This window comes from Carcharodon carcharias, chromosome 3 (assembly GCF_017639515.1).
Source record: "Carcharodon carcharias isolate sCarCar2 chromosome 3, sCarCar2.pri, whole genome shotgun sequence".
Lineage (NCBI taxonomy): Eukaryota > Metazoa > Chordata > Chondrichthyes > Lamniformes > Lamnidae > Carcharodon > Carcharodon carcharias.
In genome coordinates this window covers 135,389,081-135,409,288 of record NC_054469.1, presented here as the reverse complement: position 1 = coordinate 135,409,288, position 20,208 = coordinate 135,389,081, and the positions used below count along the sequence as shown (strand labels likewise).

At 46.2% G+C, this 20,208-nt stretch overlaps 1 protein-coding gene across 1 annotated transcript in view; it reads right to left on the bottom strand.

The window, feature by feature from the left end:
• LOC121276335 (dynein heavy chain 11, axonemal-like) overlaps positions 1 to 20,208 on the bottom strand; it is a 564,873-nt gene that overhangs the window by 27,569 nt on the left and 517,096 nt on the right. The window contains exon 77 of the mRNA XM_041184616.1: positions 4,892 to 5,134. Within this exon, the coding sequence (XP_041040550.1) occupies positions 4,892 to 5,134 (243 nt within the window). The remainder of the gene's footprint in view (positions 1 to 4,891; positions 5,135 to 20,208) is intronic.

Genomic DNA, 20,208 nt, shown 5'->3' with positions numbered 1-20,208 from the left:
CCACTCAAACACACATATGTCTGTGAAACAGACAAATGCAGCACAAAGGGGACACCCTCAGCCATGGTCAGAAAAGTGGACTTTATTAAGTCCAACATATCACCGAAACATCTCTATTGCAAACATAAGTATATTTTTCCCTATTCTAGGGCTAACACAAAATCACCAGTGACATACCCGTTGAGTGCCTAACGTGCCTTATGCTTACATTTTTGGGTGCTACGTCTAGGTGCCGCCCCATCGCTCGGAGTGGCTTGTGAGACAGCCTGCTGACTCTGCTGTCCTATTGGCCTAGATGACCGTGGCGGGCATCCTCTGGCCTGTGGAACCTGTGATGGCCTCGCCTGGGAGGGAGTGGCCAGCTCCTGAACTGGCACCTCCCCAGTTGACGCAGCCTCAACGGAAGAAACGTTGACTGGCAGAGGGGCGGAGGAGCTGCTGCCCTCATCCGGAGTGCCAACGTGAGGTCCCATTGGACCTCCCTGCTCACTGCAGATGGATGGGCACAGAGCGCCGACACTTGGTGCCCACAACATCTCCCACATTGGGAATGACCACCCGTGGCCAGTACTGCTGTGAGGGCTTGCAGGTCAGAACGTAACCCAATCATGAAATGTTCCATTCGATTGAAGCCCCCTCTCTATGAGAGTCGCCAATCTCTCAGTGGAGGAAACCTGAAGCTCTGCCCTGAGGGTCATGCCTTCACATGCATTCTGCCTGGATTCCTCCATCGCAGAGACCAACTGAAGCACACCCTCATGCAACCCTGCCAGATGCAAACATGATTCCTGCCGCTTGTCCTGCAGCTGCTGCATTGGTGACAACTCCGGAGGCACATCATCAGTGCTGGACTCAGCATGTGCCTGGCCCCCTGCAGCCCTCCGGCTGCTGGAGCCATCGGCACTCTCTGTCCCTGCCACCTCCTCCTGCGATTGTGAAGTGCCTTCTCCACTGTGACCTGGGACACCAGCCGACGGTAAATTTCCCACCGAGGTGTTTGTGTCTGTGCTGGTGCCTGGCTGGCTGAAATGATGTGCCACATGTTGCACACGTAGGGCCTCAGGTGTGGAGGGGGTGCTGCGGTGTCTTTGGGCACGGCCATGCGGTGGTGATGCTGAAATTAACAACAAGGACAGTGCACCAGTTAGCGTGCAGTCAGTTAAACCTTTCAGCCCTTTACCCCCAGCCTCATAAGTCGCTCACCCTTCAAGACCCTAAGGAGTTGAACATTGGTGGGGTGAAAAAGAGTCAAGAGGAGGCCCAAACATTAGACACGCATACAGACAGGCTGGCCAGATGGCCTCAGGAATGCCATATGACACGTTATGTACCATTGGAGTGGGGAGAGTGCAGAGGTGCCTGACCTGGATGCATGCTGGCCTGGAGAGTTGGAGTGATGAGGAAACATCATAAACACTTGCGACATTTGCTGTGGATCACAGGATATTGACAGGTCACGTTATTGACCTTCATACCGTGAGGAGCGGCATATACCGGGTGGGCAGAAGGCAACATTTCCCCTTGGCACAGGGATGAGTAACGTGGTGGCATTTATTTAAGTTGAGTGCCATGAGGTTGACAGCTGAGATGCCGAGGACCTTTTGGACAGAGTAATGTGGGACACACTGGCTGTCAGGGTGGTGGAGGTCCCAAACCCCCTAAGATGCAATAAGTCTTTGGCTGTGCAGCAGTGATGCCCTGGAATGTTAGGCCATGAGGATAATGGTCACAAATGGGATGAGGTGATTTTGGAAGGTGGTGGAGATGTGAATCCTCAAGGGGACGAGGGACCTTTGTGTATGACCCACACGTCAGAATGTCTCAGTCTCTGAATGAGCAGTGTTGTAGCATTAACGATTGCAGCAACCATCAGTGGTTTGGATGATGAGCAGACAGATTGGATGGGACCGTGGCCTCAAATACCTGGCCACTGGACCCCAGCCTCGCCGCCACCTGCCGCCCTGGCTGCCTGCCTCCTCCCCAGCTCCATGGCCTGCTCCTCAAATGTTGTGAGGTGCTGGAGCACGGCGTGCCCACCACCAGTCCGCTGACGCTCCCGCTCATTGTGTTCAGTTTTTGCCTGCAGAACAGATAAGAGCATTTATTGGGGCTGATGGCTCATGTACACTGCACACACATGCCGCACCCCAACCACAGTGGCCCATCTGAGGCCTCCAGCGGCTCCTGTCCACACTACTGGTGATCAGTCCCCAGAAGATAGTACAGCTGCTCCCAACCCCCTCCCCCAATGGCCACCTTGGACACATTCGGCGTCCATCATTTTGAATAACGCACGGGTCCTAGCGCCCATGGCAAGGAGGCACAACTAGGTGTGGCGCCGAGGCCAGCAGATGGCACTAGGCCATGACACCTTGAGGCTCCCCTTCCACCATCTCATGTGTCTGAGTATGTGTCTAGCGGCCTCCCCTGCAGGTTGCCCCCAGACTACTCAAATGCAACAAACACCAACATATGCTGTGGGGAGAACCCATCTTCTCCTCAACCACAAAGGCTGATGTAAGCATGGTCACTATCTATTTGCCCACCCAGCGTGCGTCAAATACCCAATGCATTAACGACAGCAAGATGTTGGGGATGGGGGTTTCAAAGGCTAAGGCTACCTTCTGGGTAAAATGGCCAAGGCCGACATGGTACTCACCCTTCCAGAGCGCAAAAAAATCATTGAATCTCTTGCAGCACTGGGTGCCTGTGCACCGCACATCATCATGGGCGCTGACAGCGTCACCAACCTCCTCCCATGCCTGCCTGGTGACATGGGGGGCCATCCTCCTCCCATCATCCGGGTACAATATATCCCGACAGCTGGAAACCTCTTGGAGGAGGACAGCAAGGCAGGCATCGGAGAAGCGAGGGGCACAGTGGCCCCCCACTGGCCTCTCCTGCAGCCTGCCCCCCTCCTCCTGCTCCTGCTCATGTGACAGCTGCCTCTCTCTCTCCCCGAGTGGCCATGGTGCACTGCCTCAAGCAGGCTGCCTGGCCACTCTTTGTACAGGCTGTCGGTTCCCCATTGGAACTGGCAGTCTAAACATGCCCACCCCCGCAACTATTTTCCTGTTTTCCACAGGAGTCGCTAACCTGCTGGGTGGGCCTTAATTGGCCCGCCCATGGAAAATAGCGGCACGGCCTGTTTCGGCGGCGACCATCGTTTGCCCGCCCGCTGCTGAGTTGGTCGGGCCCGCCCGCCCGTCAAGGGCAAAATTCTACCCAGAAATGCTGGAAATACTCAGCAGGTCTGACAGCTTCTGTGGAGAGAGAAACAGAGTTCATGTTTCGAGTCCAATATGACTCTTCTTTGGAACTGGAGAGAGGTATAAATGTGATGGGTCTCATACTGTTGAAAAAGGGGGTGGAAGAAGGGAGGTACAGCATTACAATTGTTACAGCAAAACAGTAGGTTAGGGATAGGCAAGAAGGCAGGATAGATTAAAAGACAAAGATGTAAGGAACACAAGACAAAGGGAATGGTAATGATAGTATTAAAGTCTAAAGCTTTGGTCCAGAGTAAGTGTTAATAGCAGTATAAAGATCAGCACTGTCTGAAAGCATAACATGAGAACAAGATATAGACTGGCACTCGGGGCAAAAAAATCAAAATGGAGGACAGAGTTCATTGTCTGAAGTTGTTGAACTCAATGTTGAGTCTAAAAGGCTGTAAAGTACCTAATCAACTGTATATAAATGATTTGGATCAAGTGTTTCAAGCAGCAGGGAGCATAATCTAAGAAACTCCAACCACACATCTGCTTCATTATCAACCCTGCCTACTTAAATAAAAACAGAAAATGCTGGTAAACTCAGCAGATCTGGCAGCATCTGTGGAGAGAGAAACAGAGTTAACATTTCAAGTCAATTTCAATATGACCTCTTCGGAACTCCGAAGAAGACTGTCTACTTCCTGTTACCTCTGTGATGTCACCTGACTCTGCCCCTGCCTTAGCTTTTCTGCTGCTGAAACCATCATTCATGCATCTTTGCTACTAGAATTAACAATTCTAATGCTGTTATAGCTGGCCTCCCTTCTTCCGCCCTCCATTAATTTGAGCTCATCCAAAACTCTGCTGCCCATATCCTAACTCACAACAGGTCTCACCCACATATCAGGCCTAAGCTTGCCGATTACATGGCTCCCTATTTTGCAACACCTCAATTTTAAAATGCTCATTCTTGTTTTCAAATCCCTCCATGGCCTTGCCCCTCCCCCTACTTTACCCTCCTGCAGCCCTAAAAACCTCCCAAAATATCTGTGTTTCTTTCATTTGGCCTCTTGTTTATTCCCAATTGTAATTGTTCTACCACTGGCAGCCATGCCTTCGGCTGCCTTGTCCCTAAGCTCTGGAATTCCCTTCATAAATCTCTGCCTCTCTTCTCCATTTTGAACAAGCTTTTGGTCATCTGTCCTACTATCTCCCGATTTGACTCTTTCTCAAATTTTGTTTGATAAAGTCCCTGTGAAATGCCTTGGGATGTTGTGTTAAAGGTGCAACATAAATGCAAGAGTTATTCTCTCTTTAAGATGCTGATTGAATTGCTGTGCACCACTAACATTTTGTTTCTAATTTGAAAGGGTGTTGTCTGACAACTGAATTCAACTTCCAGAATGACAGAATTTGTGGTATCTTGCTGCTCGCTTCCAGTATTTGCCCTGAATGAATGCTGATCAACTGCAGAGCTAGAGCATAAGGACACAGAGCATATGTAAGTTTCCATACCCTCCCCCCCAGACCATCATAGTTGAGCCTACTTTGGTATTTTCTTGTTCTGTTCATTTTTATATATACAATAAGAAAAAGATAAGTTAAAACAACTCTGACATATTGCAATTTTTGTACATTAACTTTGTAAGATATTAAGAAAGATTCATTATCCTGACCTTTTCCTCTGTAGTCTGTGCAGATCCTTCTCCAATAGATGAATCTCTCGGCTGCATCTCCACTAATGTTCGAAAGAGATTATCTGACATTACTGTGAGAAACTCTATTTCAGCATTGGAGTGCAGGCCATACAGCACTGGGCTTTCTGGAGGAAGCATTTCATCAATGTACTTATGGTACCCAATATAATCCAAGTTGGGAGGAGCAATAAAACCTGGTGTCAGTGTAAGCTCTCCTTCAAGCTAAATTACAACAAAAGGTTTGCATTCAGAAAGCATACTTTGATAAATAATAAGAATACTGCACAATAATTTCAAGATTTTATTACAATAATGGAAATCACAGTGCTTAAAATGGATAAATATTAAGGAGCTAAATTCTAGTCATTTGGTATAGTTAAGAACTTGAGTATTGCTGAAAAAAGAGACATGCTGTCAAAGCTTTTTGACTTGCGCTCATCAGGACAGTTCGCAGGAATACCAACAATAAAGGGAACAACAATTCGTACTGCATGAGAAGGGAGTGCTGATTGGTTAGCATGTGGACTTGGATTGGTAGAAGCATGGTTTGAATTTGAACAAAAAGCAGTTCTCTGGTGCATTCTCCATGGCAATGCCTCCACCAGAGTCCACTTGCCAACCAATCAGCACTCACTTCTCATGCAGTATAAACTGCTGTTCCCTTTACTACTGGCATTTTTGTAAACTGTCCTAATGAGTGCAAGATGAAAAGTTTTGAGCTATAATCAAGTTAAATTGTCTTGGTGCATAGTACCCAATTAATTTAGACTTTAACAAACAACATATTTTAAGCAATAAGAGAGTGAACAAGATAAATGTGATGTTTAGAAATATTTATGAATCATTATGTTTAATTGAAATTACTACAATATAATTTTAAAAAATAACAGGACTGTAATACATCTCCATATGATACAGTAAGATGCAGAGGAATGTCTAAGGTACATTCATGCTACAAAATAAACATTTTGAACTGTACAAAATCAGTGATGGGACAGGTTTAACACCCATAAACCTTTTTCCGATTCATATTTCTTAACCAGCTAATCAGGGACATATCAGACTAAAATAAGAGACTCTTGCTTATTGTATATAGTGCCTTGAATCCATCTACGGACCCAGTTTGAGCTTCTCCATATTGCATAGCATAGCGGAGCCTGGGAAATGCATAACTCAAATGAGGAATCTGATTTTGTATTTTACACTCCTTTATACAGCATTTCTGGCTTTTGTGCATTTTTCTTTTTGGCCCTGATCAGTATAATTGCATTATTAGCTTATGTCTAAAATTGGCTACTTGTGTGGCGCTGTTGTTGATGCCATCTGGAAGTGGTGGTCTCAGACCACCAGGAATGGTCATTGGTTGAAGTACAAAGATGCAAAGCCTTGTCAGAACAAATGTCCAAAGTGAAGACAATAGGCAGAATTTTATGCCGCTGCATGTTATGGCCCCGTCCCAGCTGCGACGGGGCTGTAAAATTCCACCCAATGGTTTAGTCCATGGTCAATTACTTCCACGCTCACAGGGAGAAATAGTCTGATTTTCTTTCTAATTCTCTGCAAGTACTGCTTTGGGTTAGGATTGTCCCACTGTGCATTCACTGCGCTACCTTGACACTTTAGCCCATTTTTAGGTTCTCCTTTGCTGTCTTCCTCTCCTAACTGGATGATCAATTCACTGTCAGAGAGCACATTCTGGTACCTCATCCAAATAACAATTCTTCACCTACAAGCTAGATAGTGAGTGTTGGCAGGATCTATTATTGCAAGGGGTATCATAGCTGAACTCAATTCTACCCTTATCTAATTTCTACACACAAATGCGCGCACACACACTGCTTTACTGAGCAGTTAGAAAATTTTCTCCTTTCTGATTAAGGGATACTGAAGTGGAAATGAAATGGTACTGGATTGTTCCTTCTGCTGCCCACACAGAGATCAGCTAGCCATTCATATTGCTGTAATAAAAGCAGAAAATGTTGGAAAAACTCAGTAGGTCTGACAGAATCTGTGGAGAGAGAAACAGAGTTAACGTTTCAAGTCCGCATGAATCTTCTTCAGAGCTCTAAAGAAGAGTCATACGCACTCGAAACGCTAACTCTGTTTCTCTCTCCATAGATGCTGTCAGACCTACTGAGTTTTTTCAGCATTTTCTTTTTATTTCAGATTTCCAATATCTGCAGTATTTTGCTTTTATCATTTATATTTCAGTGACTGAAAGGAACTGATCACCGCATTAACTTCTCTCCTTCATTAAAAATTGCAACAGCAATTTAAGTCCAACTTTCCTCAACGTCAGGCTGATTTGGACCATCTTGTGAAAATGTAGCTTCCACGAGTCCAGCTGTACTATTCAGTGGATGCTGCACCCCTTAGTGCAATGCAAAAGTGGCACAATTTTTTTAAAATGTATTTTTTCGTGGAATGCTAGGCCACAGTTATTGCCCATCCCAAACTTCCCTTGAGAAGGTGGTGGTGAGCCACCTTCTTGAACCGCTGGAGTCCAAGATTTGTAGGTACACCCACAGTGCTGTTGGGAAGGGAGTTCCAGGCTTTTGACCCAGCAATGGTGAAGGAACAGCAATATAACTCCAAGTCAGGATGGTGTGTGGTTTGGAAGGGACCTTGCAGGCAGTGGTGTTCCCATGCATCTGCTGCCTTGGTGCTTCTAGGCTATCTATAGAGGTCGTGGATTTAGAAGGTGCAGTTGATGGTTGGTAAGGTGCTGCAGTGCATCTTGTAGATGTTTCACACTACTGCCAGGAGGCAATTAATGTTTAAAATAGTGGATGTAGTGCCAATCAAGCAGGCTGCTTTGCCCTGAATGGTGTTGAGCTTCCTGAATGTTGCTGGAGCTTCATTCATCCAGGCAAGTGGAGAGTATAAGATCATACTCTTAACTTGTGCCTTGTGGACGGGCTTTGGGGAGTCAGGATACCTTTCTATTTTTCCTGATTTCTTCTCAGCAGGCTAAATTCAAGGATTTGCTGTAACTAATACGAATTTCTTTCTCTGTCTCAGATATGGCAGAAAGCAAGAAAATTCTAATTTAGGATTAGGATAATCCCAGCATTAACAGCAAAAGAGAAAGGGCTCTTAAAAATGATAGGGCTGATTTTCTTGGGGGCCTCTTTGCCCTGGCACTGGACAGGCCATCTGCTCCTGTTCTTAAGTGTTTTAGAACATTTTGGGCCTCCTGCAGCATTGTCTGGCTTCCTGACAGAACAAAGCACCATAAAACAGGGAAGGAAAATGGAGCATTATCTGCAGCTGCGGCCTTCTGGTTGCTGCTACATAGCATCATGTACTTACACTCCTCTGAGGAGTTAACAATACAGAAACACCTGGCGCAGGGATTACCCATCCCTGACCCTCCTGTGTCAATGATCTTGTTTGGGGCAGACAGAGGTCCTCGCCCCTTCTCCCACATTAGGCTAAAATGAACTCCAGGACAAGGTCAGGACCCAGGATATTTGGCAGGCAGCCTAAGATGCAGTCCTTTGCCATACTTCTGCTGGATTATCAAACCCCCTTTTCCTCTGCTACAGATTAGTCCATGGAGAATGAAAGAAAAAAAAATGAAAAAGTGTTGGTTAGGACTATCAGTGCAGTGACAGCATGTAGGAAATTTTTTTTTTGAATCATGCATCATGAAAATTTCTGATACTTGATATTTAAGAATGTGGTACATAGAAACCATAAGAATTAAGTAACAATAAAACTCCAGGAAAAATAGGATATTTCTTAAAATCATTAAGGAATTAAATGAATAAATGATCAATGCTCTTTTACTTGATATTTTTCGAGGCTTTATAGATTGTGGAAAAGTACTTGTACACTGGAGGTGGGCAAATAAAGCTCCAATATTTAAAGATAGAAAAGGGCGCAAACCTACTATTTATAAGCTAGTTAACCTAACATCCATAGTGGAAAATTGCTTGAAGGCATTCTGTGCAATGCTATAAATTAACATTTAAACAGCATTGTCAGTTTGAGCTCTGTTTTCCCAGGGTGATGTGGATAAGCTATAAAAACACAGCTCCCTACTTTTACAACTCTAATAAACAGTTATTGCTGCACCCCCGTTCCAGTACAAAAGTGGCATAAATGTATTCTTTTCTTTTCATCTTTATCTTTCTGGATTTTATCTCAGCTTATTTCAGTGTATTGTTTGGAAGTGTCATCATGGTTTTGAAAATAAAAGCATAATTTCTTATAAACCGTTTGGAATTCTTGAGGGAATAATTAAGCTAATAGACTGGTTAGATACAGTTGGATTTTTAAGGTGTTTAACACAGCTCCAGTAATGAAATGTAAAGTTCAAGGAATAGTTAACGAATTGGATTAAGAACTTCCATAAGAACAGAAGACAGCAGCTGCTGATAAATGGAAAATGCTTTGCCTGCAAAAAAGCAATCAGTGGACTTTCATAGCAATCCATTCTGGGGTCATTACTTTCAATAGAGACACAGAACTAAATATAGTAGTGGTGGTGGAGATCTCACCTAAGGCTCAAAAAGCTGGGGGTGGGGTGGGGGACATTGGTGGTGGGGGTCAATCAACCCAACTTGTGTGGTCAGCGTGACCTGGAGCTGCCTCTTCCCAGTGCTAGGACAGCCGTACCGAATAAGAATGGCCAGCCACCCCCAACAGCTGCCAGCCCTCGGTGGCCAATGTTGGGACTGAACCTGGAGGAGGAGGGTGCAGCAATGGTTGTGTACTCTCACAGCCAGGTAGGTGGGGTCCGGGGCATAGTGGTCAGTCAGGCAGGCTCAGCAAGGGGTGGGGTTTTGAGGCCAGGCGCGCTGCAGGGGCAGCTTTAGCTACTAAGGGACTGATCTTTTGGTGAATGAATGCTTGAATTAGATGTTCTCCTACCCCAGAGCCAGCTGGGAGGCCGCTGGGGCTTACCTGCCACTGGTAAAATGCCAGGAGAGAGGAGATCCTTAATCACCCATAAGTGGCTCAACTGGCCTTTGGGTGGGAGGGCTGTCTGCCACCTGTCCTGACACTGGCAAGATGGTATGGTGAGGGGTGGGCGAAGATGATGGCATGCCACCCCCACTTTTTCTCGCCATTTTACTGCCGCCTTCCACATACCAGGCCATCCCCAGAGAACTGGTAAAATCCAGCCTAAAGAGTAATAACGGCACAGATGCCATTTGGCTCATTGAGTCCCATGCCGCTTCTCTGTAGAGTAATTCAATCAACCACATTCCCCCACTCTATCCCTGTAGCCCTGCAAGTTTATTTTTCTCAAGTGACCATACAATTTCCGTTCAAAATCTTTCACTTTTCCACTTCTGTCATCCTCATAGTCATCAAGTTCTAGTTCATTGCTATTTGCTGCATAAAAAAATTCTTCCCTTTATCTTTTGCCCAAAACCTTAAATCTGTATCCCCTAGCCTTGTACCATCAGCAAATGGGAACAGCTTTCTCTGTCTATCTTATGTAAACCTGTCATAATCTTGTACATCTCTATCAAATCTCCCCTCAATCTCCTTTGCTCCAGAGCGAACATCAGCTTCTCCAACCTAACCTTATAGTTAAATTCCCTCATCGCTGGAGCCATTCTGGTAAACCCTCTCAAGGACCTTAGGCTGTGGTGAAAAGAACTGGATGCAATACTCCAGTTGCAGCCTAACCAGATCTTCATAAATGTTCAACATAACTTCCCTGCTTTTGTACTCAATACCTTAATTTATGAAGTCCAAGATTCCATATGCTTTGCTAACTACTCTGTAAATATGTACTGTCACTTTCAAAGATCATTGAACATGACTCCCAGACCCCTCTCTCCCTTTATACTCTTTAGAACTGTGCCATTTAGTCTATATTACCTCTCCCTATTTCTTCTGCTAAAATACATTACTTCACACTTTTCTGTATTAAATTCCATCTGCCACTTGAAGGCCCATTCTGCTAGTTTACATATGTCCTGTTGCAGTCAATTATCATCCTCACTGCCACATCTCCAAGTTTGGTATCATTGTCAAATTTTGAAATATTACCCTGCATTCCAAAATCTGAGTAATATATATATTATATATAAAAATCTCCAAGGAACACAGTGGTCCGAGCACTGAACCTTTGGGAACACCACTATCTACCATCCTTTAGTCTGAAAAATAATGGTTTACCACATTCACTGATTTCTGTCCTTAAGCCATTTTTTAATCCAAGCTGACACTGACGCTCCTATTCCAAGAGACTCAATTTTGTGCCTTTTATCTGGTACTTTATCAAATTATATCTTAAATTTCATATAGACAACATCCATCATTAACCTTCTCTGTTACTTCATCAAAAAATTCAGTTAAATTAGTCAAGCACAATTTGCTTTTTATAAATCCGTGCTGGCTCTCCTTAATTAACTCAAACTTCTCCAAGTGCCTGTCAATTTTATCCCTTGATTTTGTTTCTAAAACTTTACTCACCACTGATCTTAAACTAGTGGCCTGTAGTAACAGGATTGTCTTTGCACCCTTTCTCGAATAAGGCTGTCACATTTATCATTCTCCATCCTCTGGCACCTCCCCATATCTAGGGAGGATTGAAAGATTATGGCAAGTCCTCCCACATCTCCATTCCTATTTTCTTTAGCAACTTGGGATGTAAGCCATCAGAGCCAGGCGAATTATTCACTCTAAGCATGGCCAGCCTTTCCAGTACATCCTGCCCATCAATTTTCACCCCTTGCATTACTTCTACTATCTCCACTTTCACTGATATTTTGTCACATCCTGTTTTTTAGTAAATACCAACACAAAGTACTCATTAAGTATTCTAGCCTTGCCCTGCAGTTCTATGCATAAATCACTCTCTTTCTCCCTAATAGGCCCTATCCCGTCTTTAACTGCCCGCTTACTATTTACATGCCAGTAGGAGATTTTTGGGTGTTTGTGAATGGCATGGAAAGCACGTTTATCAAATCTGGAGTGATCTAATCTATTATATGGCTGGGCTCAGCCCCCTTGGAGGAAGTGACAATGATGTGCTCCAGTAGGCATTGAAGCAGGGCCTCAGGAAGCATTTTATGGGGCACAGCAGTTTGTGTGGACAACTGGTGGAGTTCCCTGAGGAAAGAGTATTTGTGAGCGCAAGAGTCCTTGGAGGGCATGAACTTAACCTTGTCCCAGGGGCTCGAACCCATTAACTCCAAGCATGAGAGAATGGCCAATGTCATTCAGAAACACATGCAGTATCATTCTGAGTCATGTAAGAGCGGCATCACATCTTGTAAAGGGTTCAAGGTCACTCAGTAGCCTACAGCAGTCCATTCAGAGTATGAGCGTTGATCTCTATGGAATATATGAGGACCTCCCTTGGACAGTTGCACTGGTGGCACAGTGGTTGCTGGAACTGATGACTGCTGTGCCCAGCAGCCAACCCCAGCTAACTCACCTGAAAGCCACCCCAGGGTTATGAAGATTGGTGAGGCAGATGAGGGTTGAGAGCATCTCCGATCCATCATCTTCTACTGCTTCCCCATCCCCATCCGCCAGAGCCCTCGTCTGCAGTACATATCCCAGTGACAACAGCTGCCCCTGCAGAAATGTAGAGCACGCAGTCTCAGACAGGTCACCAATGTGCTACGGCGTGGCAAGACCAGACACCATGCTCCTCAATGCCACAAAGCAGGAGAACTAAGTAACCTGCCTCCACCTCCTCTGCGGCAACATGGCTGGGGGGTGTGCGGTTGCGTGGTTACTATGTAGGGGTGTTCACAAGTGCAGGATTATATTACTGATGGGTTCACCAATTTTAGAGCACGCTGTTAAGATATTGAATAATTCACTTCATAAATGCATATATGCCTTTGGCACTGGAGACTGCAACCTGAAATCCATCTCCCAACGACAGCATGATGGCCCATGCATGTCTGGTAATGTTCATCATCAGTTTTATAAAATTTATTCACTGGATGTGGGTGTCACTGCCCATCCCTAATTACCCTTGTTCAGAGGGTATTTAAGCGTCAACCACATTGTTGCAGGTCTGCTGGAGCAGGACCAGCCTCCTCTACCTGGGGGTCCATCTCTGCCCTGCTGAGGAATCCTGGCTGGCGAACTGGCAGGAACTGGAGACGAAAGTCACCGCTCGCCTGCAGCGCTGGACAGGACTGCTCCGAGTGCTATCTTACCGGGTCGAGTTCTGGTCATAAACCAGCTGATCGCTGCCATGTTGTGGTACCGACTGGTCACTTTGACCCCTCCCCCGGACTTGGTCACAAGAATCCAGAAATTGTTAGTCGACTTCTTCTGGGACAAAAGATTGCACTGGGTCGCTGCCGAGGTTCTGAGTCTCCCGCTTAGCGAGGGTGGTCAGGCGCTAGTGTGCCTACGCACACAGGTGGCGACTTTCCGCCTTCAGACCCTGCAGCGATACCTTTACGTTGAGCCTCCTCCTAGATGGTGTGCCCTGACGACATATTTCTTCCGTCAGGTGCACGGCCTGAATTATGACGTGCAGCTCCTGTTTATAGAACAGAGGTGCCTTGGTGGCTCCTTGCAGGCGTTACCCGTCTTTTACCAGGACCTGATCAAAGTCTGGAAAGTGGTCGCCTCGCGACGCAGCTCTCCCCCGTCAGGAGTAGCGGCTATCGTCAGAGAGCCGCTGCTCAGGAATCCGCCCCTCCGTCCTTTTCAGTGGTTGGCGGAGAGGAGGGCTGTGGCCGCAGGTGTGACCAGGATCGGGGACGTGCTGGGTGGCAGAGGACTGGGCTGGATGCTCCCGCAGGAGTTGGCGCGTCGCGTGTCTGTGAGTGTCCAGGTCGCAGCCGATGCCATCCAAGACCTGAGAACGGTCGTGCTCGGACCCGATGTAATTTTAGGTCTTGAGGTGGCCCAGGTGCGCGGTGGTCTTCCGTCTGAGCGTTCCCCTGTTCAGACAGAATTCCACATTGGCCCCAAGCCCCGAACCTTCCCTCAGGTGCTGGTGCCCCGCAATATGAGCTGCCTCAGGGACATGCCCTCTGTGCCTTTTGGCACGGCAAAGAGGAGCTTTTTGTACGGACTGCTGCTGCACACCTTCCATTTTCTCACCCTTGTCCGCCGCCCGGACATGCCCTGGCGTGGCTTGTTGCCGTCCGGCGGCGGAGGCCCCCGATGGGAAGCCCTCTATGGAGGTGTCCTCCCCCTTTCTATCGGGGACCTGGGTTGGAGGGTGTTGCATGCAACAGTCCCCTATAATAGGAGAATGCATAGGTTCACGGACTCTCAGGATACATTCCCTTTTTGCGGTCTTGTGGAGTCCGTGGACCATGCATATATAGGGTGTTGTAGGCTGCACTCCCTTTTTAGTTATTTGAAAAACCTTTTATTGATGTTTTGTTTGCACTTCAGCCCCACGCTCCTGATCTATGGGCACCCGGTGCGGAAGGGGGTCGGGAAGGAGGAGGACCTCCTCCTGAACCTGCTCCTGGGCCTGGCCAAGTTGGCCATTAACAGGTCCAGACAGCGGGCGATCGACGGGGGAGTCCCGCCCGATTGTTTATCCCTCTTCCGCGGCTACGTTCGCGGCCGGATGTCCCTGGAGAGGGAGCACGGGGTGTCTGCTGGCACTCTCGAGGCCTTCCGTGCTCGGTGGGCACCACAGGGACTGGGGTGTTTTGTTGACCCCTTTAATCACATTTTGATTTAAAGTTTGTAAGGTTCCTTTAAACTTTGTTCTTGGTTTTACAGCTGACCTGAATTAGGGGCTGTGCCTGATTTATCCCAATTTTGTTGATTTGGTTTAATTGGTTTAACCTGAAAGATTATTGTTGCAGGTCTGGAATCACATGTAGGCCAGACCTTGTATAGGACAGGTTACACCTGAACCAGAATGGGACCAACATCCTTATGGTGAGGTTTACTAGTGCTGTTGGGGAGGGTTTAAACTAACTCAGCAGGGGGATGAGATCCTGAGATGAGGTTCAGCAGGGGGAGATGCACAGCCAAAATTAGAAGAGAGAGTAAGTGAGTCTGGAAGGCATAGAAATTATAGGCCAGTTAAGGCACAAGGGAGTTTGGCAAGATTGGATGGTATTTATTTTAATGCAAGAAATCTGACGAATAAGGCAGATGAGGGCACAAATTAACACATGGAAGTATGATGTCATTGCTGTCACAGAGACATGGCTGAGAGAGGGGCAGGATTGGCAGTTCAATATTCCAGGATATGGGGTCTTCAGGCGAGACAAGGAAGGAGGTAAAAGAGGAGGGGGTATTGCAATATTGATCAAGGAATCAATTAGAGCAGTAAGGAGGGATGACATCTTAGAAGGCTCCTCAAATGAAACCATATGGGCAGAAGTGAAAACCAAAAAAGGAGCAATCACATTGCTGGGGGTGTACTATGGGCCCCCAAACAGTCAGAGGGAAATAGAAGAGCAAATATGTACGCAAATTTCAGAGAAGTGTAAAAGTGATAGGGTAGTAATTGTGGGGGATATAAACTTCCCAAACATTAACTGGGTTAGTCATAGTGTGATGGGTTTAAAGGGAGCGGAATTCTTAAAATACATCCAGGAGAGCTTTTTAAGTCAGTACGTAGAAGGCCCTACGAGAGAGGGCGCGGTCCTGGACTTAATTTTAGGGAATGAAGCCAGGCAAGTGGTAGAGGTATCAGGGGGCAGCATTTTGCAGATAATGATCATAACTCCGTTAGATTCAAAGTTGTTATGGAAAAGGATGGGCCAGAAATCAGAGTTCTAAACTGGGGGAAGGCCGATTTTAATAAGATCAGATATGATTTGGCCAGAGTGGACTTGGAGCAGCTACTTTTAGGTAAATCTGCGTCAGAGCAGTGGGACTCATTCAAGAAGGAAATAGGGAGAGTACAGGGCCAACATATTCCAATAAAGATAAAGGGTGGGACCAATAAATCCAGGTAACCCTAGATGTCGAGGGATACACAGGATTGGATAAAGAGAAAAAGAGAGGCTTATGGCAGATACCAAGGGCTCAAAACAGTGGAAGCTCTAGAGGAGTATAGAATGTGTAGGGGGGAACTTAAAAAAGAAATTAGGATACCAAAAAGGGGGCATAAAAAAAATATGGGCAGATAAAATAAAGGAAAATCCAAAGTTATTTTCTAAGTACATTAAGAGTAAGAGGATAACTAGGGAAAGAGTGGGGCCCATTAAGGACCATAGTGGTAATTTGTGTGTGGAGCCGGTAGGGTTATAAATGAATACTTTGTGTCGGTGTTCACAAGTGAGAGGGACGACGTGGGTATGGAAATTAGGCAGAAGGACTGTGATATAATTAAAGATATTAGCATAGAAAGGGAGGAGGTTCTAAGTGGTCTGGCAGGCTTAAAAGTAGCTAAATCTCCAGGCCCAGATGAAATGTATCCCAGGCTGTTGAGTGAAGCAAGGGAGGAGATAGCAGGGGCACTGGCAATAATTTTCAATACCTCTGGCCACAGGAGAGATGCCAGAGCTCTGGAGGACAGCCAATGTGGCACTGTTATTCAAGAAGGGAGGAAGGGATAAACCAGGGAACTACAGGCCAGTCAGTCTAACTTCAGTAGTGGGGAAACTATTGGAAGCAATTCTGAGGGACAGATTTAATATAAACTTGGAGAGGCAGGGATTAATCAGGGACAGTAAGCATGGTTTTGTTAAGGGGAGGTCATGTCTGACCAATTTGATTGAATTTTTCGAAGAGCTGACGCGTTAAATGCCATGGGGATACATCGGGTGTGCATCTCAACATCACCCTGCATAATTTAGATTTTCAGTTTGGCCGATTAAGGTCATTAACAAACTCATTAACATGATTGATGGTTGGCGGGCAGGCCGGGAGCCCAGGCGCGCCTTGGAAAAAGCATGAAACCTCATCCACGGGTGGGATAAAGTTTCATGACAGCATTTAAATTTTTAAAGTTATGGACATGTCCCAACTCATGTGACAGTTGTCACATGAGGGGACATGGCAGGGAAATTTTTAAATCACCTTGATTGAAAGTTTTACATCGGCGCTAATCTCTGTGAGGCAGCACTTAGCCTCCCGGCTGAGGGAATTCCGCCCCCCTCCCCCCCCCCGCCACACGCACAGAGTGCATAGTGTTTCCTGGCAGATGTCATGGTGGCGTACCCTTGACTGGGGGCGCCAATTGGAGGCCCACCCACCTGTGCCTGCTCCCGCATATTCCCCCAATGGGGGGAAAATGTTGCCCAATTGATAAAATGCAGTCCATCTGGTGCACTTCAAACATTGATGCTATGTGGAAGGCAGTCAGAGGCATGTGAGTGTTACACAGTGAGGGAAGTGGATACTTCGCATGTCGGGATGCCATGTATGTTTCAGAGAAGCATGCTTTGTGTGGGATCTCCCATGCAACCGAAGTCTTTGTCTTAGGTGATAGAGGCCGTGGATTGACAGAGAGCTTAGGTGTTTTGCAGTACTGCATGTTGCAGATATAACACACTGTTAACACAGTGCGCTGGTGGTAGATGGATAATGTGGAAAGTAGTTAATGGTGTGGCGAGCACAAGTGTGGCACAACTCTAGTCCAATCGCTGCAGTTCTTTTGGCCCATACAAACATATCTGCAGGTCCTGCATCTTAAGTCATACTTCCTTGGTGCACTCTTGCACTGGGCATGGTTTGACCAGACCCAAGGTGAAGTCTTCCCTGGTTATTTGCCAGCCTCAAACAGAAATTTGCATGGTCCAGGTTGTAAAGGACATCTTCAGGTGAATCTGTGGACTATGTTGAGCCCATGTTGGTGCTGGATTCAGCCATGCTGATGACACTGACTTCCAATGTTTCCATTTGGAATTCTTTCTATTGGGGATGGGCATTTCCTTGATGATGTGTGGCTTTTCAATGTAAAAGGGCAATTGTGTAGCTGCTGCTCACCAAGGACTGGCTGATGGACTTACTTTGAAATCATAAAGGCTGGCTACGTGAATCTCCTCTGTATTAGAAGTTCCTGGCAATAATCCCCTCCCATAATAAATTAGCCATGGTTACGTGGGTCTATCCCTCAGCTTGTCTGTCATTGCCACCCTCCACCTATGAGCCATCTCCATCATCATGGACATGGGGCTCCTCCTCCTTGTGCTTCTCATCGTCCTTCTCCTCCTCAGAGGTGATGGAGCTGGCTCTTTCACTGGCTCCTGTCCCCTCTGTGTGAAGGTCCCTTTGCTATGCCATATTGTGGAGCATCCAGGAAATGACCACCTTCCTTGAGATCTCTGCAGGTACATATTACTCCACTGTGGTCAAGGCAACTAAACTGCATCTTCAGTGAGTTTATAGCCTACTCAATGCTGCTCCGGGTCTGAACATGGCTGCTCTTCTATTGCCATATGGGCTACGTCTGTGGCCACCTAACAGGGGTCATCAGTCACCTCCTTAAAGGGTACCATTTGTCCCCAGAAACCAACCACAGACATGTGGTGTGGACTGGAACAGCTGAAGGATGAAAATGTCCTGGCAACTTCCTGCAAAATGTGCACATATGTACAAAAACACCTTGTTGTGGTCACACACCACTTGAATGTTTATGAGAGGAATTATTTTCTGTTCACAAATCTATCCAGCTGATGAACTGGTGCCCTAATAGTGACATGTGTACAGTCAATCATTCTCTGAACTCCAGCTATGTCGATGAATTTCCTGTCCCTCTTCATCTGCGCTGACACATCTGTGGGAAAGTTGATGTGACCCCCCACCTGAGAAAAGAGTGCATTTGTGATAGCTGTTATGCACTGGGGCAGCTGACTAGGAAATGCTGCAGACCCTGAAACGAGGCAGCCACATTGAAGGCCATGGTGACCTTCAGTACAACTGGCAGGCCATGAGGATCGTTTGACTGTGACGCCAGATCTTGCTGCACCATGGCACATGCAACCATTTCTTGGGAGACTCAGCCTTTCTCGGCACTGGGTCTTGGTCTTGGGCATGTCAGGATAGGACCTTATGATACAGTAGACCTTTACCTTGGGGTATCTAATAGTCCTCCTCCTCATCCTCCTTTCTGCTGCACTGTGTTGGTCCTGCCAACTGCTCTGTGTCCCATGACTCTGGCCGCATGTAGTTCCTGTTGCCGTGCCTCTTTTGGCCGTATCTGGGATGATGCCATGCCCATTTTATCAAAATTCTTTCTTCTCTGCTTGCTCTTCCCCAGTGAGCCTGGCACTCTATCCTGCCTACCATCTGGCCGACTGAGTCAAGGAATTATCCTGAAAGGCTGAACATAGGTGCCCTTCTAATTTCCTTGGGGGCCAGCCACAAACCTTACTTGTGATGGTGGGCTTTCTGTGAGACAATTTTAAATTTTCTGCACTCTCCAAAATGAAAATACACCTTTTGAAGACCTTCCGAAACATTTACGACTTTTCCACAAAGTCGTTAAGTCCCACAAGGTGGCCACTTCCAGTGAAGAAAATCACTTTTGTTTCAGCTGAGCTGCTTTATTAAATGTGCCGCCTGATTTGGGAACCATGCACATGGAAAGCACATCCCATCCCCTCACCTGGCATCTGCTGGAAATGGAGGCAGGACTTATGGATCCGGAGTTCATGTGCCATTTTGGAGTCTCAGCAGAGTCTTCACGAATCTGTGAAAATCCGGGCCTAACTGTAAGCCCATGCAAAGCTAACTCCAAAAGTAGGCTTTCAAGTGCTTCCCTCTTAAGAGCAACATTACTAAAATTCAGGGGCTCGGTTGGCTCAGTTGCCAAGATAGCTAGAGTGGTGCAGAATGATACCAACAGCATGAGTTCAATCCCTGTACCGGCTGTGGTAATTCATGGAGGTCTACCTCATTACATTGCCCCATGTTTGATGAGGAATGGTGCCCCTCAAGCTATATAAGCAATTGTCTCTTTGTAATGGAGAGGTGCCTATAGTCCCTCATCAACTATGGCTAACTACCAAACTAAAATTCAGAGCTGGTTTGGCCCATTAAAGTGATTTTTAAACAAAAATAGCCAAAAGGTGGTCCGACTTTAAATCCTTCAATGCCATTTTTCAAAATGTAAAAGGATTTGGCAGTAATCACTGAGCATATTCTGAGAGCATCTGGTCCATGCAAAGCAGTTATTAAGTAAGGATCAGGTAGCAGGGTGCACCTGGAGTAGGAGTCAGAACAAGTTATACTATACAGATCAATGGGGAGATTAATTCTTAAGTATGGTGGGCATTTTTGATCACCTCTCTTCAAAAAGAATATAGAATATAAAAAAGGATGCAGAAAACAATGACCAGGATGATTCCAAATCTTTTGGGTCTAAGTTATGAAGAAAGGCTCATGTGATTAAGTTTAATTTTATTAGATAAAATACTAAGGCTTAAAAT